This window comes from Lampetra planeri, chromosome 25 (genome assembly GCF_965212315.1).
Source record: "Lampetra planeri chromosome 25, kcLamPlan1.2.h2, whole genome shotgun sequence".
NCBI lineage: Eukaryota > Metazoa > Chordata > Hyperoartia > Petromyzontiformes > Petromyzontidae > Lampetra > Lampetra planeri.
Genome location: NC_136131.1, coordinates 11,508,137 through 11,531,318, shown reverse-complemented (window position 1 = coordinate 11,531,318; position 23,182 = coordinate 11,508,137). Strand labels below are relative to the sequence as shown.

Sequence of the window (23,182 nt, the reverse complement as noted above, 5' to 3'; positions counted from 1 at the left end):
ATTTGTCGACCACGTGCATAAGCCGAGTGTCAGCCAAAGGAAGGACCGTGCCCAAGAGTGTTGCTCATCGCAGAGATGGTTTCGACGAAATTGGCTCATGGATTCTTGCATGGTGGGACCACGAGGAATGGTGATGGCTCGATTCAGCAGTGAATTGACCACGGCTAATGACGATGACGATAAGCGCAGCTCCAGCACGTGGAGCGAAACGTCGGACACCGTGCCGAGCAATACGCGGTGCAGCCCGAAAACACAGGAGAGCCTCACGGCAGCGAAACCGTGAAGAGGCAACGCAACGAAGTTGCGCCTCAATGTGAACGATGTGTTTGCCTGCGTTGGACAGCGACGACGACGACGATGCTGATGACGACGTCTCAACTGTGCTGTCATTTCACAGGAATGCGGCTCAGGGGGTTGTTGCCAGGCTTTCGCAATGCCCTCGGCATCATCAGCAACACCCTGCAGATGCCCGAGCGGCGCGTGACACGCCGCATCAAGGAGCTGGCGTCCTCCCGCAATGCCTACTTCGGGTGCCTGGTCCAGGACTACGTGACCCTGGTGAAGAACGGCTTCGCGGACCCCACGCAGGCCTGCGGCGACGGCAGGGAGCTGCTGAGATCCGTGCGGCAGACCATGACGCAGTTCAAGATGTACCTGATCCAGTGCAACGAGATAGAGCCGCCACTCGAGGCCATGATCTCCGAGCACCGGATAGGTAACGACCACTTCCTTCCCCATACGAGAATAGCGCAAATGTCGTCAAACGTGCTCGCGATCTGATTTGATGATCGCATACGTTTTGTTCTCACGCGTAGAACCTCGCAATACCGATCACGTGGGACGTCCTACGTGTGAATCCTTTGAAATAGTTGTTAGTGAAATACTATAATAAACTATGTTCAGGTGGCGCATTTTACACGAACAGTTCATTTGCACGTGCACAATAACATGAATGATTTCATAAATCTAGACGGAAATGTGTGAACTAAAATTTTAGAATCCTTGATAATTGTTTTTTTACCCTTTTATCTGGCAACAAAACTGACACCTTTTTTTACAAGGAGTCATGTTTGCATTGACCACAATACCTGCAGTCGGAATGCAAACAAAAAGACAACTCTGATTATGTATGCACTGTCCATGAAATTGATTGGTCCACACCCGAGACAGCTTTCTTTAGAGCCTAGTCTCACATGGTGTTGGACCAGATGACGCCAAAAGGCGCACGAATCCTTGTGAACAGGAAGCTTTACGCAAGATCCCCATAAGGCTCGGGTCTTAGATGGTAGTTGTGTCCAATCCGCCTGTGACAAAGTGCACTGATAGAAAATCACGGTAAACACCTCACAGCACAATAAAGTAAACTTACAGCCAATGGAAAAGTGTACATTTCCACTCAGTCTCTTAGACGTGAACAAATATCGACTCCATTGCTGCTGCTAATAGTGGAATAGTAAAGTTTATTTTGATTTGCTTAAGCTGGTGGCAGCTCAAGAAACCGGGATAGTCTCATTCCCAAGAGTGAATGAAGACGACAAATACACGTGAACGATTCTTACATATCGAGGGGGTCATGCGTCTGCTTCCCGTGTCTTCACCAGACGACGTAGTGGAGAAGGCTCTGTACAAGTGCATCCTGAAGCCGCTGAAGGCCACGCTGGAGAAGACTCTGATGGCTACGCACAGCAAGGAGGGTCTTGTGAAACGCCTCCAGAGCAACTGCTTCTGGGGACGCTCGCAGCTGCCCACGGAGCTGGGTGTCTCTCCGAGCGTGAACATTCCCGACCCGGCGACACAGGAGAGGATCAGGGCGAAGCTGAGCGATTTGGCAGCCTCCTACTCGCCCAAGGTCAAGGTGGACTCCCTGCTCAAGGTCTGCAAGATGGTCTACGATGCGATGGGGTCTTCCGGTGAAGGTACGATGAGATGGAAGCCTCCGGATACCGATGGAGTGCCAGGCTCCCGAGAGTTTTAGAATGCAGTCGTTCGTTCGCTCGTTTCTCAATCCGCTTGTCCTGGCGATGGCCGCGGCGGTAGCAGCATGTTGAGTAGAGGCACGGCCCAGACTTCCCTTTCCCTGGCGAGAGACTCTAGCTCTTCCTGGGGAATTCTCAGGCGTTCCCAGGCCAGCCGAGCGACATGGTCCCGCTAGCAGCGTGGTCCTGGGCCGGCCCCGGGGTCTTCGCCCTGTGGGACGTGCTGCCCGATAGACTTCCAGGGGGAGTCTACCGGGGGGCATTCCTTACCAGGTGCCCGAACCACCTCAACAGGCAGTCCACGTTTCTCAAAATGAATATGGGGGCACGTGTCTAGTTGTGCCGCGTGTTGATGTTTGACGACCCAGAAACACGTGGGAGAGCCGGAAAGGTGAAGATGGAAGCAGCAGTAACATAGAGGGCATAATCAGAACATTCATATAGCGCAGTTCATGGATTATATGTACATTGCAAAAAAACTACCGATGTACACGTGTAAGTTATTTTCAATATAAATATCTTAAAATGCCAACACTGCCTTAGTCAGGAAGAAAAACAAAGCATACTTTTTACGTCGCTGTAAAAGTTTGTAAATAGTGAAAACTTAGTATTTATTTGTTTGTCTCAAGCATAGCAGTTTACTATCACGTTTCAACATGTTTTTATCGGCACTTCGCAAAATACCTACAGTTGAGAAATTCGAGAAAGACATGACCCTAATAACATTTTAAGAAGCAACTTTATAAAGTAAAATGTTTGCTAAACAACTGTACATATTTTGGCCACGTGTCTGATTCAGTGGAAGCCGCAACATATTTTGAAAATGACATTTGAGAAAAATGGAGTTTGAAAGTTGACATTGCTGCTCGCGATGTCTTCTTGCAGGGGGTGCCGACGACTTCTTCCCAGTGCTCACGTACAGCCTGCTGAACTGCGATTGCCCCCAGCTGGCCATACAAGTGGACTACATTATGGAGTTGCTCAATCCGGACCTCATGAGCGGAGAAAGTGCGTACCTACACCACTGGAGCCGCAGTTGCGCACCACGAAAACCACACTGTTTAGCCAGTAATGGATGTAGATAGCCGATGGATGCAGACGATTGTGTGTTTTTTTAATCGGTTAATTTATCGACAAAAACGCTGCTTGGCAAATGCACCCAATCTTCGTTGGATCTCGAAAGTTAAGTAGGTTTGATCCTATAGAAATAATAATATAAATAAAAGAATAATATTATTAATATTATTTAATGTCTATTATTATAAAGTATTAATATTATTAATAATATTATTTTATTTCTATTATTTCAATTGTTTATTATTTATTTTTACCTACGTGACTTTACCGAAAAAACCTTAGAGTATGAATCCTTGCAGTCACGAAAGCTTCAAATCTAGGTTTGATCCTGTGCAGTGCTCGGATGGGCGATCCACCACAATGCATGCACAGGCGTTGTTCGGCTGCTACGTTGCCAGCAGGGAGCAGTGCGGTAAAATCCGCCGCACCGTACTGCGCTCCCAACTTCCACGTTACCCGGCTTCAACTCGCGTTGACCAATGCGGTGATGTATGGTCAAATAATACTCTCGACTAGTAATGGCATGGGGAGGCCCTCCTCCAGCAGTTGTTCAATCTAAATGGCTCTTACATATAACCGACTCTATAAATGCTATTACAAAGCTTGGACATTTTGTCCAAAACAGCTCCGTTAAATTACTGAAAATTAAATATCATCACTCCATCTTCTATACGGTTTGCCCCCTCCACGCCTATTCCCTGCACTCCTGACCTCTTGTTACCGAGTCAGATGCACGTTGCCCGTGGCCAAATGTGCGGATCTCACGGCTACACCCAAATGCCCGTGCACTTCTTTGTCCACCGTGCGATCTCCCAGTCAGTCGGGTGCCCTCTTAATCGTTCGCCCAACTCCCTGCTGCAGGCGGATACTACCTGACGAGCGTGTACGCAGCCCTGCTGATGGTCGGCAGCCTGCAAGAAGAGCAGGCGACGCCAGAGCTCGCAGCCAACACACAGCAGTCGCTGCGAGAGTGGCGCAGAAGCCGGATGACCAGCGCAGCACCACAGCACAGCAGGCGCAGCCAGGTGGGCACTGCCACTTGGGGTCACTCCGACTGACGGGAGTTGGTAGACACGACAGGTTTCGCGATGTGCTCCCGTGAGCACCAGTACGCCGAGAATGAAATCTCTGCATTGGCTTCCGATGAAATTTCGGGTGCAATTTAACGTGTTGCTGATAATATAAAAGGGCCTTGCACGGCCTTGCACTATTTAACGTTCAACAACCGATACACGTGCACGCACCGTCACGACCTCTGCAATCCGCTGATTTACATCTGCTCAATGTGCCGAGAACTAGACTCTGCACCTCGGCTGATTGAGCCTTTGATCATTAAATGTTGATCAACATTGAGCATAAGACACCGTGTCGTTGTGGTTTCAATTGTGTGCTAAATTGAGATCCAAATTGGATAACACCCATTGAATGGGTATAACGTCTTAACATACATTACATTAAATTTACGCAGAAAATTATGCGTTTCCAGTTGTGAAATCGCACACTGCATACATCTGTTAAATCAGTCGGTATAAAATAACTTCCATTTTTAAATACCGTGTTAGCCGTTGACAGTGTGAGACATAGGACACATTAGGGGGCACAAGCGGCGCATCTGCCAGTCATCTCAGTCAACCCATAGTACCTGGGTCTGTCCCGTAACCCTCCGTCAGCGACCCTTCGACACTTAACGTGGCCTCAAAGTGCACCTGGCCTGGCACAGGTGCTGTGATGACGTGACGGCCACTCAGTGGCGAATGGCGGCTGTTGTTGTTGCCCTGAGAAATGTCAGTTTACGCTCCAGTTAAAGATATTTTTCAAAGTGACGACTCATTTGTTCATTGACGACTTTGGCTTGTTTTTGTAGAACTTTCCGTTAATGGTGTCCTTTCGGAAATGCGGCAGCATGACAAAACCCTTCTCCACCCGGGAGACGGTCACGGCAAAAGAGGTGTGCCAGAATTGCGCAACCCACTTCGAGGTCACTGCCGACGAAGCGGAGTCATTTGGCCTCTACGCGGTCACAATCTCCAGCTCGGGCCACAGTGAGTGGCACTTCCTCAAAGACAGCGATTGTCCGCACAGCGTGTGGGCCAAGCTCACCGGCAACAATTCCACCTCCAATCAATTGGTTTGCTACTTTGTCTACAAACCGCTGGACAACATCGACAGGCAATGCCGAGATTCCGAAAACCTCTTCATGCAAGAACCCGACACCAGCGCTGGCTTCACGCCTCCAAACAGAGACAGTGCCGATGGAAACACCTTAAGCCAAGATGTCCCTGCAATTAATCTCATGACATTATCCGCGAATGAGAGCACTTTTCAACGCGCCAACACACAGGATCACCGCACCAAGCTTTAACTCGCATTGCACAACCGAAAGTGCAATGCGCACTTAAGAAATGCAATAAAAATTTACTTGCTGCATCATTGATTTTAAGCTTTCGTGACTGCAGGAATCCATACTTTGTTTTTTTCGGTAGTCACGTGGGTAGAAAATAAAATAGATCACGTTTCGGGCACAACACAAGCGTGCTGCATCATGGCAAAAAATCGAAAGCAGATATTTTTTGCCGTTTTTTCTGGTCAAGTAATATTAAAGTTGCAAACGTCCGCAATAAATAATTTGCATCCTCTAGTTGTCCTTTCATTGAATGTTTAAAAGTATGTAGCTTGGAGTTACAGTACAAGTATAAAGCTGTTAGAAAGACAGCTTAAATAAAGTAGCTGCATTTGTGCAGATGTTAATACGTTTTATTTATGTTATGTCATGCCAGTATTCAATGTACATATTTATTACAGATGTTATAAGTTTGCGTCGAGTATTAATGTGTTTGTATCGAACAACATTTGAAGTTCTATTTTAGCTGTTAAAAAGTAGAAAAAATGTATTTTAAGCAGTTGTACATATTAGCATTTTTGCCCCTCCAGCTATGAATAATCCTGAAAATAATATAAGTACATACTTTCATTATTTATTGTTACGAGTGTATAATCGTGCTAATATCAAGTTTTATTAAGACAGTAGGAACTCACAAAACAATCAGACATCTAAACTTTTCAGGTTTTATTTGTAATAAAATCTATTGCAAATTCAGCAGTTCGCTTACATAAATGATGTCATTTATACTCATGTAATCTTCTTTCGTATGGCTGCTGATGTAGATGCAGAGCAATAACCAGATAACAACCGCGTCAGGGGCAGTAGCAGAGTGTATCGCTGATGTCTCCTTCGTATTTGTGTATCGGGCATTGCGTTTTATGTTGTATGGTCTGTTCTGGATGACCACAGTTGCACACTGGAGAGTTTTTTTTATATTGCATTTGTGTATCAGGTATCTGCATATGCCATGGTTTGTACGGATGCAGTTTAGGAATGTCTTAATTACATAAGAGCCAGACATTGGACAGTGTCACATTTTTTTTATTAACCAAAATAAAACGATGTAACCCATCAGCAGTAAGACCTAATTACAAATGTTTGGATTTATTGGTGTTTGTCGGTGCGAAGTACACAATACATCACACAATTCTAATAATTATTTTCAAAGGGCTGATCTAACTCCAAGCTTTGCCATTTGGCCAGGAAATCAAAACTTCACCACCTTTGCCATTAATAGTATCACAAATTCTACATTACCAAAAAATTAGTCTGCTATATCTTTTCAGTTATATGTAGGTGTTAATGACAAATATGGTACGTTTTTAAAAATACATTTCCTTGTACATCCCCCCACTGCTAATGGCCTTTTTTTTTACTACAAATTGAAGATATCCATCCATATAGTGGCTGCCTAGAACCCACTTAAGACTGTGGGTAAAACAGATGAATGGCAGCAAAGAGGAGGAGGCAGCCTTATCACGAGTCCTCCGTCTCATCCCGGTCTTTGTCTGGGTCTCTGCCACCAATGTTCTCCTGCTCCTTCTTTATTGCTTTTGTGGAGACCAATTCATCATCACCGCCACCACCACCACCCACTTCCATCTCGACTGGCGTTTTCTTGCTCGTCTCTCCTGAGGACTCGCCTTCCCCTTCGTTGACGCTACCAGAGTCTCCTTCACCAGTGGCAACGCCTTCTCCCCTTTCTTCACGACCATCACCACCATCATCGTCGTCACTTTTATCCCGAGCTGTCACGGTACCTTTCTCATTTCCTGGCTGTCGTTGGACACTTGTCTGCGCATCGCTCTCTCGTTGCTCATCTTCTTCCATTGGTTCATCTACCCACTGTGGTGCCCCCTGGGCAGTAGATGCTATGCCATGAGCCTCCATGTACTGCTGTTGCTTCCACATCTTGGCCATGGACAACAGCTTAAGATTGGGCTGGTTGGCCGAGTCTTCAGGGAAGATGTAGTCGTAATACTCCTCCCAGCCAGCATCCGACTGCAAAGAGACAAGACAACATTATGCCTGGGCATAAACTTTCACTTTGCATCCAGTAACTTAGAGCTCATTAAAGCAATGTCTTCATATGAAGCATGCATTTGCATGGCTTCCGTAACACGCCAATTATCCTCAGTCATTTCTAAACAATAATGTTGTTACGTCCCAAATCACACAATTAAGTAACACAGCGCATTACGTGTGCCGTTACCACACTGTCCGGCATGGACAACCCTATTTACACTGTCGTCAAGTTTGTGGCAACCCTTTCATCAATTTGGTAGGGAAGTCCTTTTTAGCAACACAACTTTATACTAATACTAGCTGTACTACCCGGCTTCGCCCGGGACTTGGATTCACTACGCCCGGCCGCCTTTGTCCCCCCAGTGGCGATGTTCACACACCAAACCAGTTAATTGTTTGAGGCTGAGTCGACCTAGGGGAGGCCCAGGACCGGTTAAAATAATCGTCACCGGTGGTGGCCGTGAGCGGGAATCTAACTCGGCTCGCCGGGTTCGTAGCGCAGTGCGCTAACCGCTACACTACAATGCGTCACACTTCCACATGCGCGGGTCACGTGACAGATTTGACGTCACAGCTCACTTGCCGTGCAAAAAATATCTGCATTATTGAGCTCCCCCCACCAAAGAAAACAACCAAAAGTGTATTTTTATAATTTTTGCATGGTGTACAGTCTGGAAAGTACCCATATGGCAAATTTCCAGTTTGTTGCATGTCGGGAAGTACGCTAAACATTTTGAACAGACACACATATTCACAACTTTGCCGTTGAAATATATGGAGATTTATTTCACATATAGAAATAGCTGATGTATTTTTATTAACGCTTTCAACTGTAGTTGAAAAGCAATAACTTGAAACTTTTAAGCCCAAAAAAAAAAGTTTTCGTATTGAATGCAAATTCATGAAACTAAAGTTCAAAGTCAGCGACAATGGAGCAGTCCAAGGGAAAGCCAGCGGCGGGAGCCTCGGGAAGCCAAGAGTACATACCCCGTCATCCGTCTGAACCTTTCTGCGTTTCTTGACACGGCTGGGCATCAGCTTCTGCACCCGCTCGCGGCTGTCTTCATTGCCGAACGGATCTTCGAAGTCGCGCCATGCCTCCAGCAGCATCACTCGCTCTTCCTTCTCCTCGCAGCTGCGCAGCGAGCGGTTGCCTTCCTCGTACACACGCCGGCAACGCGAGACGCGTTCTTTGCCCTCCACCGACAGCTCAAACTTGGCGAAGCTTATCCATACCTGGAAAGATGGACAAGCCAAGGTAATCAATATAAAACATCGTAAATGTAATTCAAAAAGCCCGTGTCTCCACACTCAAACGAGCACTGGAGCAGCATCCATCTCTGTGAGGTGGCACTGAGCCAGTGGTGGAAATTCCAGCGATAAACAAGAAACCAGTCCCTACACAGAGTAACCAACGTTGAATTTGCACAGTGGTACGTTTGCATCATGGACTTCTTTCGCATCGTACGTGGCCAACTGTGCTAATCAGAGGTGCGGGGGAAGGCTGACGGTGATCATGAAATGGAGCCTATCAGCTCATTGGGCCCTTGGTGCTGATATAAATGAATCTAAAAAAGAAACAAAATAAAACATCTCCAGGAATGTGCTCAATTATGTCAGATCTTGGAAGCGAGCAGAGTTGAGGCTGGATAAAGTCACGTAGGTAAAACATTAAAAGTAATGAAAGTAAAATAAAACAAAACAAAAATAAAAATAAAATTCACGACGTTTCGGAGGCAACACAAGTCTCCGTCATCAGGTGGGACCGTCACAGCCAGATTAGCTGCATCAAGTGAAGCAATGATTCAAAATGTAATCCCTTATAAGCAAGTTGAAGGGGGGGAGGAGAGGGGGGGGGAGTTCATCAGAATGTGGTAGCCAATGAATGGAACGTATCGGGAGGGAGGGGGGTGGGAGGGGGAGGGAGCCAACAAAACATTTGGCGACGGCTTGGACGCGGCTGCTGCGCACGCCAACACAATGGGCAGAAAGGGGGGAGGGGAGGTCTGATACACATGATAGAACAAAGGAACGAAAATGCCCATGTTTATACCAATGCAGGCTGAAAAATGAAGAGAGTACTGTTAAAAATAACTGGGGATGTTAACACTCGGTGAAGTAAATTAAAATAGTGCCTGTCAGATAAGATGGTCCAAAAAGTGTAATTAAGTCTTTTTTGCGTGGTTAATAACATCTTTCCAGTGATTACTGAGTTTGTACCCATCATCACGGTTGAAATTATGTCTGTGTTTGTATATTTGTATGGCTTCGTGTACAAACCTTTGATGGTAGCCAGGAGGCTTGCAGAGAACCTTGGTCTCGGAAAAGACAATATCATGAGAGCCCGCCGAGTTGTAGCAATGATCGGCAACGGCCGAAGAATCAGTTCTGCCGTGTTTCAGATCTGACTTGTGCTCGCGGACACGATCAGCAACATGACGTTTTGTTTCTCCAATGTAGCAATCACCACAAATGCAACTCAATTTGTAGACTCCAGGATACTGTAAGTCAGGAACGACATCCTTCACAGATGGAATCAGATCACGGATTTTATGCACTGTGCTGAATCGGACTTGGATCTTATGTTTGTTTAGAATTTTGGAGATCTTTTTGGTCACGCCTGTTATGTATGGTAACGTGATAGTTTTGGTCGGAGTTTCATGTGGTTGTTTCTGTGTGGTGGGAGAGACAGCTTGGCGGATAGTACGGTCAGAGTATCCGTTCATCCTGAGGGCCCGATGTACATGTCTTAATTCATCAGTCAGGTGGTGTTGGTCAGAAATGCCATGGGCTCTGTGGTATAGCGTTTTGATGAGAGAATTCTTTTGAGATGGGTGGTGGTGGGAATCCGGTTTCAGGTAGGAATCTGTGTCCGATTCAGCACAGTGCATAAAATCCGTGATCTGATTCCATCTGTGAAGGATGTCGTTCCTGACTTACAGTATCCTGGAGTCTACAAATTGAGTTGCATTTGTGGTGATTGCTACATTGGAGAAACAAAACGTCATGTTGCTGATCGTGTCCGCGAGCACAAGTCAGATCTGAAACACGGCAGAACTGATTCTTCGGCCGTTGCCGATCATTGCTACAACTCGGCGGGCTCTCATGATATTGTCTTTTCCGAGACCAAGGTTCTCTGCAAGCCTCCTGGCTACCATCAAAGGTTTGTACACGAAGCCATACAAATATACAAACACAGACATAATTTCAACCGTGATGATGGGTACAAACTCAGTAATCACTGGAAAGATGTTATTAACCACGCAAAAAAGACTTAATTACACTTTTTGGACCATCTTATCTGACAGGCACTATTTTAATTTACTTCACCGAGTGTTAACATCCCCAGTTATTTTTAACAGTACTCTCTTCATTTTTCAGCCTGCATTGGTATAAACATGGGCATTTTCGTTCCTTTGTTCTATCATGTGTATCAGACCTCCCCTCCCCCCTTTCTGCCCATTGTGTTGGCGTGCGCAGCAGCCGCGTCCAAGCCGTCGCCAAATGTTTTGTTGGCTCCCTCCCCCTCCCACCCCCCCTCCCTCCCGATACGTTCCATTCATTGGCTACCACATTCTGATGAACTCCCCCCCCCTCTCCTCCCCCCCTTCAACTTGCTTATAAGGGATTACATTTTGAATCATTGCTTCACTTGATGCAGCTAATCTGGCTGTGACGGTCCCACCTGATGACGGAGACTTGTGTTGCCTCCGAAACGTCGTGAATTTTATTTTTATTTTTGTTTTGTTTTATTTTACTTTCATTACTTTTAATGTTTTACCTACGTGACTTTACCGAAAAAACCTGAGAATATGAATCATTGCAGTCACGAAAGCTTCAAATCTAGAATTGAGGCTGGATAAGTGGATGCACGACAAGCGTGCAGGCTGCTATGGGGCCATGTTTCAGCAGAGGGCAGTGCTGCAAAATCCATTGTGCTCCCAATGTAATTCCCCACCTTGATCAGCACACGCCCCCGACCTGCATGGGGAAGTGAAATAGCCCCCACTTCTCTAACTGTGTGGGAAGGCACTCATCAGTGGACTTACAAAAAGGACTGTACATGTATGTACGTGTACTTGTTTTATCAACCCCGAAGGAATGATGGGGCTGAGCTGACTTAAGACGAGAATTTTTACTTGCAACCACATTTTTTTTAACACCCAGCCACATTTTCAGAATAAATATGTTATCAAGTGATGGTCCTTCATAAAACAATACCTCTGACAATATGAGCATCTTTTATAAACGTTTTCATGCTGTATGCCGTGTTTTTGTTTACATCAATAACCATGTGATGCAAGATTATGCAATACGAACTCCATACGATGGAAAAAAAAAAACACGTGTAGGTTAAAGAGAAAATGCAGCCAACTACAGAACATTGAGTTATCGACTGCAAATAAACATACAATGCCAGATTAATAGTCGAGAGATTAAACTAGTTAAGACTGGAAAGTTAAGCCCAACATTAGCATCATTAACTGCCAAGTGGGTAAGTTAGCTATCTTGTTGTTAATATCTGCGAACGCCTTCAAGAAAATATCTCAACAATACAAACATTTGCATTGTCTAACCCTACATCAGAGCACTATGCATGGACTAGTGCAGTGTTCTTCACTCATTTTCAGAGGCGTGCCTCTTTTACCGATACGACATCAGTGTGGAGTGCCGCCACTCCGCCTGCCAGGGGATTATTCACATTTGTGTATTGTCGGGGGACGCACGTCAGAGGCCGCACTAAAGGCTACCAGGGGCCACCAGTAGCCTGGGGCCCTGCGCAAAATCCGGCACACAGCCAAAGGTTGACGTCAAGATAAACGAGGCATGTCTTGTGATTTCTGAAGCAATGTGCCCTACATCAATCACTTGCCTGCCTACGCCGAGGGACTCGACACAGCCCCGCCTATTGCCTGCAGCGGCACAGCTGAAGATTGCAGTTGATGAGCTAAGTAACCTTATTTAGAAGATCACCACAAGGAAATTGGAGTCACCTTGGAACCAGGCATGATTCCTGTTCACAACTGTGCCGTGTCAATTTCCCGTGACTCTTCAACGGAACAATCCACCTCCAGCAACCGAGTTTCTTCAGCACGCATTGAAATACATGCAACAACAGCCTGCCTCTTGGAGGGAAAAGCCTAGCTGCATTGGACTTTTTAAAATCATACAATCTACGTCTTGTCACAGGATGAAATCAAATCATGAGCTACAAGGTGACCAAGTGTGTGACAATAGAGCAAGCAGGTTGCTTTACTATTTATCTTTATGGATGTTTGGTGTTATCCCCCTTCAAGTGCATGGGGTTTCCTGTGGGTATTTGGGTTTATTCCAAAAATTTATATTCAGTAAGAAATTGGCCCAAATTCCCAATATGGATTCTCACGAGCAGAGTTATATTGAGGCGCTATTGAGCTTTCATAAACTAATAGCCCACATCAATATCAGTAAATATTCACTGGGTATTCTTTGGAACTCAAGAATAACAATGTTTGCCATTATTAATCTGCAAGCAGTTGAACGGCTCACAGGGCTAAATATAGAATTTTGAAAAGTTCGGTTGCGAAAGAGAGGCAATTTTTAAAAATAGAGACTGGAAAAACCGTGGTTGAATGTATGAATAAACAACCCCCCCCCAGTAATTCTGCACTTGAAGGCATGTTAAAATGTCTTCAAAGATTGTAGAAATATCTGCTAAGGGTGACTACCACAGGCAGGTTACTGGACATGGAGATTGGTAATATTGTGAAAAGAGTTACATTATTCGAGCTGATATGAACTTGTTATTATAAAATCTAAACTATATTAATCAAATTGGGTAACAAAGAATGCATGGAAGTAATTGCTATTTTAAAGCAGACCTGGGGGTCAATAATAATTAAGATTTCAGCAATCATTGTTCACGGACATTAACATCACGACTGGAATTCATTACACAATTACACGATTACAACTCGTCGAATCCAGGTCTGGCTCGAGGACATTTGACGATTCAAGCAAAGGGACTGGCGAGAGGTGCGGGGGACGAGGCTCGCCTTGACGTGCTGCGTGCGCTGCAAGAGGCGGCGGTACAGATTCCGTGTCCTGGAACACTCCTCTTGTTCGATCTCAAAGTCGATGTAGGACTTCCACAGCACCTGGGAACGGGAGAGAAAAAAAAAAACACGCGTGCGCACACGCGCTCACAGCTTCTGTCGTTCAAAGCTGGCGACCCGTGGCTCTGGCGTGGTGCTTATGTAAGAATCACGGGAATATCCAGGGGCTATTCGTCAGAAAATTGAAGGTGCATTAATTAAATGTGACCCGCCAACTCTCCCCCCTAGAAAGTTGCCAATTCATGCAGTTATATTAAAGGTGTATGATACTTAACAGAAAGATAAAGTCACATTTTTAAAGTGAACTATTCATGGAAATGCAGGATAAGAGTTTAAATTTAGCATTGCATGGCAAAAGGGTATATTAATATATTGTAACATTACATTTATAGCACACTCGCGGAAGTACCTGGCGTTGCCCGGGGGAAAAATATATTTAAAAACTTCTCTAAAAAACACAAGCTATTGTTAAAGCCCGCATGCCTTTTGTCCATTCGTCCATCAACAAAATGATAAGAGGCTTGCAGAAGTCCAAATAGCTAGAGAAAGTGGGGGGTAAATAGTTGATCTAAAAGGTTTCAAAAAAATTGTCGACTACAACCCCCCCATCCTCCAAAAATGTTTTTACCTCCACATAGGCATATATACCTACACACCCTACATACAATAGAGTGGTATTTTGTGGCTCTACAGTAGTATCTACTGACTCTGTAGTTTTATCTGACTGTACAGTAGCATATACTGAGCTCAGTAGATGCTACTGACTGTATAGTAGTAACTACTAGCTCTATAGTAGTTTCTGCTGACTTTATAGTAGTATCTGTTGACTATAGCAGTATCTGCTGATTATAGCTGTATCTGCTGACTCTGCACCAGTATATACTGACTATAGTGGTATCTACTGACTTCAGTATTATATACAGACTCTATAGTAGTATCTAATGACTGTAGTAGTAACTACTAACTCTATAGCATCTGCTTACTCTATTGCAGTATCTGCTTACTCTATAGCAGTATCCACTGACTCTACAGTAGCATCTACCGACTCTGCAGTAGTATCTCCCGACTCTACAGTAGTATCTACCTACTCTATAGTCGTATATACCGACTCTATAATAGTATCTATCTACTCTATATCAGTTAACTACTAACTTAACAGTGCCGTGGTGAGGCCTAGTCCCGTGCAGAGCCCTCGGCCTCGCCAAGATTTCCCAGCTGGCCGAGGTGGCACCTTGGCAGGCTGGGGCTAGGCTGCTACCCCCCTCCCACGATCCCCCCGTCCGCTCTACAGTAGAATCTACGGATTATAGTAGTAGCATCTACCGACTCTATAGTAGTAACTGCACACATTAGGGTGGGGGGGGGGAGAAGAGGACATCACACTGAAGAATTTACCTCAGGGTTGTGTATTTTCTTTGAAACGCGAATAATAATTTTTCCCCGTTCCCCACCGATCGCGTGTGTGCGTTGCTAGGGCAACCACGGGTCAGCGTTGTACCGCATGCGCAGATGCGTGCTCAGCTTAGTAATATAATTAATAGTAATCAATTGTTAATTTAACTACTTTAAAGTTGACAGATGTGAAATACGAATAATGCTGGCTCACCCCGGGGCTTATCATGTGGTATCTGGGTACTTTTTTTAAAACGTACAACCCACAGTTTGCGAGTTAAAAGCGTTACAAACTGCGTCCACACACATGCAGACAGACAGACAAAAAATTACGTTTATAGGTAAGATAATGTCTTTGTGAAAAACACTGTTATGCTTGACTACACACAATAGGCACAAAAAAGCACAAACCTAGTTTCTGAAGTTGTAAGTAATGGGAGCAGTGTAATGGAGATTTCAGCCACGATTATGCAAAATTATAACCGTAGTAAAAAAAAGATGTGTTTGATGTTAAAGACTTGCCGTGAGCAGCTGGGTTGTCATGATGAATTGACCAATTTTGTGTGGACTGATCAAGCCAATGACCTCTGGGCATTGCACATGTGGGCGCAGTCACAGAACTTTAAAGTTCAGCTTAACTTCAAGCGCGGTTTTCCGGGTAGGGTTGCGCATTGAACATCTTTTTTCTTTCAAGCTTTGACACGCGCTGCTGCAGCCACCTGCAGGAGGCGAGTTCAACTGCGGGCATTTCAACTCTGCAGTGCATGGCCAAGGTTTGAGAAAAAAAATGCTCACCAACTATGGCCGCCCATGGAAAACTGCAGTCAAATTACATGGAACTGCGGGGGGGAACTCAAGTGTTGCAGTCATTACAACATTTTGGAACACAAAGTATCATGTAAATTATTTGAAAAATATTAATTTGAATTTATGAAGCGAATACGTGAATGAGCGATAAATAAAACCAATAGCTATTGGTTTTATTTATCGCTCAATCACATATTAACTGATTTATTTATCCCCATGCCAGACGGTCTAGACATATGACCCAGCAGTCCCACATTTGCAGCTTTTTGCACAGATTCATGCTTTGCGCTCGGAGGCCACCCTGGCTGATACCGCAGGTAAAGTGATGCAAAATTTTTCGGCCAGGGCCCGTCACATTACGCCTCACGGGGACAGGAGATGCGCTGCATTGAGGTGCAGTATGAATATTGAGTGACGACGACAATGATGATGATCTGCACAACGCTCACCTCGGGCATGTCGAGGCGTGGCTGCCCGACTGCCAGCTCATAGATTGCTCGTGAGCGCTCCACGTCTCCCAGGATGGTCTCCAGCTCCGCGAACTTCATCCACGTCGTGCAGTTCTCCGGTGCAAACTCCAAGAACTTCTCGTAGAGCTTTCGGCAACGGTCAAACTCCCGCAGTTGCAGTTCCAGCTCAATGTAGCCCTTAAACAGCTTGTTCTTGGGGCACTTGCCAATCGACATGCCCTGCCGGAGGAACGACAACAGGGGGACAACCGCAAGACTCGAGATTTGTGGATTAAATTGTGTTGGTTTATAAATTAACGATGGCAAAGACATTTTTGAGTTTCGCACAAAAAGTAAATAAACAGTTTTAAAACTCAGTAATCCTTTGATTTTATAAATGGAATCATTATTTTCAATATTGATGGGTTTTTTTCGATAAAATGTTTTTTTTAAACACTAATTTTAAACGTATATATGTGATTGTAAATGCAATTTTTTTTTATGTTTCCGGCCATCCTGGATTGTTGCATAGCAGGACAATAATGCATGGTGGTGGCTTGAGGAGGGGGCTTTATCCAGCTAAGTAGATTCATCATGGCTGAAGATGATTATAATGTATGTGGCTATGAGCAAATAATGGATTTTTGGTGTGCCCTTAAAAGCTCTCTCAAATTTAGCTGAACAGCAAGCGTGGATATTAATTGCGAGGTATGAGTGTAGTTCCACATGAATGGTATACAACAGATACTTACGAGGACTTTGCGAGCAGCTGTGAGGTTCTTTTGCCGAATCTCGAACTGTGCAAACAGCAGCCAGATCTTGCTGAAGGTGAACTAGAGAATGAAGAATATTTGACGTGAGTGGGTTTGCAATGATAAACACACGCAAGTATAATTATGATAGTTATGCCAAACTCAATTTATTTACCTTTTTGTGTGGAATAAGCTCTAGACAGCCTTGGTAAACTTGTCTTGTTCTATCTGGATCCTTAAGACAAAAAGACAATGCACACGCGGACAACTGTCAGCCCATTCAAATCACTCACCCAATGGGCATAAAAGATTAATCATCATGAACTATGACCCTCAACTGGTTTCATATTGTGCTGCGATCGAAACGTCGTGGGTTTTTTGGTTTTATAATTAGAAATTTATTATTAATTTTTATTTTTTGTTTTCTATTTACATTACTTTACCAAAAGAACCAAGAATACGACCTGTTCTTTTATAAATGTATGCCCCCACTATCACTACACTGCACATCTTAAATGCAAGTTCTCATTATATAAATTGGTTACATGCATTCATTATTTTTCTTCACAAGGGAGTTTAATCTGTTGCTTAAAACAAGTTTAAAGTCCCCTACCAGCTGAGCTACATTTTTTTATGTATACCATCTTGTTCATGCCTACAATTTGCTTAAAATTCTCCATGGCGATGTTGGAGCTTTGCTGGCATCGCACATTAGCCATAAAAAAATTTGTAACGCTCAAATAGCTCACGTTTAATATTTGGGAGTAAAACCTACAAAAACATCCACTCACATTAAACATCCAAAACAATCCACTGCGCACATGAGAGGCGTGTAAAGTGCTGCCATTCGTGAGTGCGTTTCCATGACGGCAGCTGGCTTGCCTTCATCTCCAGCTCCTCGAACAGCGCGAAGTTGATCCACAGGTAAATGTAGCGGCGCCAGTGGCGCTTCTCTGGCAGCAGAGGGACGTTGGCGATGGCTCGCTCGTACACCTCGCGCACGGACTCCGCCTCGCAGTCGCTCTCCACCAGGCGCAGGTAGTCAAACCAGGCGTCGTAGTTGTGCGGGTTTGCCTGATGATGCCAGAAGCGACGACAACATTCTACGTGACTTTACCGAAAGAACCAAGAAGATGAATCCCTGCAGTCACGAAAGCTTTAAATCGAAATTAAAATCGAAATTTAACATTCATTGCATTCACATGGATATTTGGTGATATTTTATGGAGGTGGTTCAAGTTGTTTTGATATTAATACATTTTTGTGCGTGTTCTTTGTTATGTTATATGTGGATTATTCACGTGGAAAGGCAAAACAATGATGACGATCCACTAACAATTAAGGGATTGCTAGATTTATGTGAAATGTTGGAAAGCTTGTGGCCAAACACTAGAGAGCAATGTGAAGGGATATCAGAACCTAACATAACCTAGAAGGGAAATTAGTTGAATACAATCTTATCGATAACTAGACAATTAGAGCTCAATATAATGCATATAGTAAACTTTATTCCAAAGAGACATTGGCAATTTGGTCCACTTAAACCAAATTACCTTAAGCAATGAGGTTGTGTTAGATTCAAACTTAACTGTAAAAATATACACACCATTGATACCCTTAATATCAACAGCCATATGAAAACACATTGCCTTTCATTTAACCAGACGTGCAGTTTGTAAAATGTATAAAAGTCAATATAAATCTTATGTTGCATGCAACTCTGGAACTGTTTAGCACAATCAAAGCAGACAAGGAGGCTCTCAAAACCAATCAAATGCACTGACGCGCATGACCTGACCTTACCTTGACCTCCTCTTCGTACTGGAAGCGGCGCTTGCTGACGATGACGTCCTCAATACCGCGGCGGTCGCCGTACTTCTTCTCAAACATGGTGTAGTTCTTGAAGAGCTCCTGAGATGACTGCTTCGGTATACGATCCAAGGCATACTTGTATATCACGCGCACGCGATCAAACTGCAAGAGAAAAATAAATGTAGTATTGTCAAAATTATGTAAAAAAATTCCGCGCGAAAATAACAGAAGATATAACAAAACCACGTACTATATGTGGTAGCCATCATCTCCAGTAATTCCTTATGGCAGTAACCAAAATATTAGCAGGCAAGAGTAGGCAGATTCAAGTGATAACACTGCCGTGTACTGAACGTGGTTAAAGGATCATTGGCATATACAGAAAAAAACATTTCTAAGCTTAACCAAATTTGTTTAGGGATAGATATCAATTAAATATTATCAGATTGCATTTGCTGGCCAAATACTTGCACTCATGTGCATAAGACTGAACAGAACTGCAACACTATATAAAGCAACAAGTTTTACCAGAATAAAATAAATGCAGCATCCACAGCATGTGAAACGGCGGGTAAAAAGAATATTGTTCGACTTGTATTTCTTTGCGGCGCTACCTCTTTCTGGGCTTCTTCGAAGCGGGCGAAGGCAACAAAAAGCGGCTCCTTCATGTGCTCCTCGCCATAGAACTCGACGGCCCGCTCGTACACGCGGCGTGCGTGTGCCGTGTAGCCGTGCCGGTCCTCGAAACGGGCATACTTGATCCAGTTCTTTATCTCGGGATGCACCATGACAAGTGCATCGAGAGAGCGAGCTGTCAAGGAAAGGGAGTGGCTGCGGGTGTACAGCACCAACTTTATTTTTGTATTTGCAATCATGCCTATACTGGGCTAAAAGTCTACGTCATCACATTCGATCTAGACGACAGAGGTCATGTCTAAAGTAAAAATGTAAAACTCCTCATCTGCTGAGAAAATGGATCGGTAACTTAGACATTGATCAAATTTTTTTTTTTTAAAAAGCTGAAATGTGCACAAAGAAGCAATGAGTGGAACATGCTTGGAATTACGATGGGACGTAAAGAGGATGACAAGGATTAGAGAATATATGGAAGTTAAAGACATCATAAACTCAATAAAAATTGGCTTGTGCTGGACACGTTGCTTAGAAGGGATGGTGACCTGTCGTCTAAAATTACAATGAAGTGGCAGTCAAAGGAAAAATCTATTTTAACGATCTGTTAAAATATATTATGTTGTCAAGACACATGTATTAATGAATGTAATCATAATTATAAAATGTATTTACAAAAAACTTATGAATGCAGCTCTCATGCTGCAATTGTTACATATAGCTTTTAAGTAAAATGGTGCTCACACAAAACACTAAAGTAGTTTAGTGAACAAGTCCATGCAACAAAATTAATTGTCATTTACTTAACCAGGAAAGCCTGAATGAGTTTCAAGAATCGTTTTTAGGAGGGTCTTGCATGAGGGTGTGGAGTACTCACCTCCGATTATCACGGTTGTCTATGTATAGTGCGAAAGAGGTTCAACATAGATACATACATACTCAACGTTGTTTTTCCTATACAAGTCACTTAAGTTGAATGCCCAAGTTATCTAGACTATGATTTGAAAATGTATTCATCGCTTTTCTGGAAGTTACGCTGGCGCCAAGGATATATTTCTCGTAGACAGCACGGGCTGCGTCCACCTCCTTGTAGCGGAGCTCAAAGTTGATGTAAGAATGCCAGGCCTGTTCCTCCGGCTCCCACTCCATCCAGCGTTCAAACACTTGCCGGCAGCCTGCCACGTTACTCAGCATCTCCTCCATGTATGTGTACTTGTACCTAACAGGAGCAAGACAACGCATGCACATTGATTTATAATGGTTATAATAACTGTAATTTTATTAAGCGCATATCATATATTATTTGAATCTGTTGCAGCCTCAGAGTGGATATAGGTCCTTGAAATATAGACTACATGGAGAATACAAAATTACCACCATAAATGTTAGCAAAAGGTCCAAGAGATGCAGTCATTTAATTGATATTACAAAGAAATAAGAAGTTACAGAACAAACACTTATCTTCAGCATATAGTTTGATTATTAAAATTTTGTTCTTAACGGAGTGGATACAAATCTGACATGGGTACCCAGGTTCAATGGTGTTCTCACGGAACATTATCATAAAGTATTTGCAGGACATGAGATGTAACGAGGACATATACTGGTGATTCCTGGTGCTTGGAGGCAGATTGCTGGATCTTGTGGAAAAAAAACCTATGTAACCAGTGATAAACCACAGTAGCCACCTACCAGAATGCGTTGATTCGTGGCAGGATGGTGACCGCACGATCCCAGATGTTGCGCGCATGGTTCACTTGCCGGTTCTTCATCTCCATCTCGGCATACTTCAGCCAGAGTGTCACGTTGCGGTGATCCACATCCAGGGCACGCTCGTATAAAGAGCGTGCTCTTTAACACAAACACACAACCCCACAAACCCATGTTCATACGGATGGATACTTTCAAAAGCTTATTTGACAGGTTTTGAAGCATTGGGAAAATGCATTAAAATCACAGTCTGAATTGTTATGTGGAGTGTATCATTTTGGTAGATTGTGGTATTTTATGCACTTTTACCTTTGGATTTCTTTCAAGCTCTCCTCCCATTGTGCGTACTTTATCCAATTTGTGACCACTGTCCGATTCTTCCTGATATTATCCTCAAATGTCTGCACACACATTCATACAAACAGCTTATATAATTGCCAAAAATCATATCAAAATATATTTACAAAAAGGTACGGTCATTAACACACAAGTTAGAAATGTTTCACAACTTGCATTTTAAAATGATGATGCTCTTTAATGGGTTATTTTGAGACAAACTGTATATTATGGAAGGCTAACGTGAAATGTGGGATGTTACAAAAATATATACCTACATTAAACGGCGTATTTTAAGAATGGATGTGTCAATAGGAAAAAAAGCTACTTCTAAACAGTTTACAATTTTTGACAGTACACACATGCATAAACTGGAGACAATTGGATACGCGTGATACTGTCGGCGTAAACCAGTGTTCTCATTGCAAGGCTCGCGGGCCACGGGAGGCCCCTGGTCGCCTTTAGTGCGGCCCCTGATTGCGGCCCCCGACAATACACAATGTGAAAAACCCCCAATCGTGATGTCAAACCCCAATGGTTTCAAGTGTGTGGCGGCCCTCAGACTGACGTCTTATCGGCGAAAGCTGGCCTCCCCCTGAAAAATTGCGAAGACCACTGCCACCAATGATTACGCGTTGACAAGCGCTTCTTCCGCAGGATCCTGCAAACCCTGAGGCCTCAAAGCAGTGCCAAACCTTGCGCTTGCGCAGCTTGTAATCTGCAAGCTCCTCTTCGTCGGATATCTTCTGGCGCGGCGGTGGCGGCAGGAGCTCAAGCTCTCGCTCCTTGGCCTCGCGAAGCAGCTGCTCCGCTGTGATCTGCAGGTCGGCCGGTGCTTTGTTCTTCACCTGCAAACGTCACATGCGTCAACAGCTGGTCAGCGGCAGGTACTGTGGATGTGTGTATAGGGGCCCAGGTGGTGCATTGGTCAGTCATCTCAGTCAGTCGACCCATGGACACCTGGGTCTGCCCCGTGACCGTCCTGCCAGTGGGCGTTTGACACTTCACGTGGCCTCAACGTGCACATAGCCTGGCACAAGCGCCGTGGTGATTGTCAATCCACTGCTGGATGAGTGCCTCCCCATGCCGTGCCCTACAACATCTTAAGAGTTGCCTCATACAGCCCACACACTCGCCCAATAACAGACCAGCCGTACAACAACAGAACTTGGTTATGTTTCACACTCACCCTTTAGACTATTATTCACATTCGACTATCGTCGTTATTATTGTACAAATACTATCATCACCCATGATCACTCAAGGCCTTCTCAAGCCGTTACCACCCATAACACGGTCCTGCGATGCAACGTATCTAGCATCTGCGCACGACCTCATCTCGTCATATACTATACTACATTTTAACGTTGTTGTTATTATAATGATGAACGAGTTATACGTCTCAACACGATGAGCTCCTTCAAGCCGAAGGCTCCGTCTAGCCGAGGAGGCCCCGTATGACGCTCACCTTCGCAACCTTCGGGATTCGCTGCTTCCCTGCGGCCGTCGAAGCCATGTTTGCGTTGTCGTTTGACTACCGCACGCGGAAATTTGATGCGCGCGCCTCCTGAACGTCCGAGTTGCCGTGTGTTTGAGATAATTTAAAGAAAAAAATCCTCCGATCTCAAAAAGCGCGGACAGGCCCCAAATAACGCGAAAGCACCAGGCCTCACCACCACGTGACCACGCCCCCCTCCTCCCTTCCCGGCGTGCACAGCGCCGGCGGGTTGGGTTGGCA

The 23,182-nt window shown here is 44.4% G+C and overlaps 2 protein-coding genes across 3 annotated transcripts in view; one reads left to right on the top strand and one right to left on the bottom strand.

Annotated features, from left to right (window-relative positions):
* Positions 1 to 6,519, top strand: part of LOC144727456 (ras and Rab interactor 2-like) — a 19,443-nt gene extending 12,924 nt beyond the window's left edge. The window contains exons 9-13 of one of the 2 annotated variants that reach the window (XM_078606306.1): positions 398 to 715; positions 1,602 to 1,916; positions 2,862 to 2,984; positions 3,915 to 4,078; positions 4,918 to 6,519. In XM_078606306.1, the coding sequence (XP_078462432.1) occupies positions 398 to 715; positions 1,602 to 1,916; positions 2,862 to 2,984; positions 3,915 to 4,078; positions 4,918 to 5,415 (1,418 nt within the window). In that variant the 3' untranslated portion in view covers positions 5,416 to 6,519. The remainder of the gene's footprint in view (positions 1 to 397; positions 716 to 1,601; positions 1,917 to 2,861; positions 2,985 to 3,914; positions 4,079 to 4,917) is intronic. The other variant, XM_078606307.1, reaches the window with a different exon arrangement.
* CRNKL1 (crooked neck pre-mRNA splicing factor 1) lies at positions 6,462 to 23,182 on the bottom strand. Its single transcript, XM_078606308.1, has 14 exons — positions 22,913 to 23,182; positions 22,140 to 22,292; positions 21,418 to 21,509; positions 21,091 to 21,249; positions 20,451 to 20,617; positions 19,383 to 19,561; positions 18,760 to 18,930; positions 17,839 to 18,030; positions 17,132 to 17,191; positions 16,957 to 17,037; positions 16,205 to 16,444; positions 13,497 to 13,598; positions 8,449 to 8,697; positions 6,462 to 7,437 (listed from the first exon to the last, which is right to left on the bottom strand). Exons 1-14 carry the CDS (start codon positions 22,958 to 22,960, stop codon positions 6,913 to 6,915), a joined length of 2,418 nt encoding a protein of 805 aa, XP_078462434.1. The 5' UTR covers positions 22,961 to 23,182; the 3' UTR covers positions 6,462 to 6,912.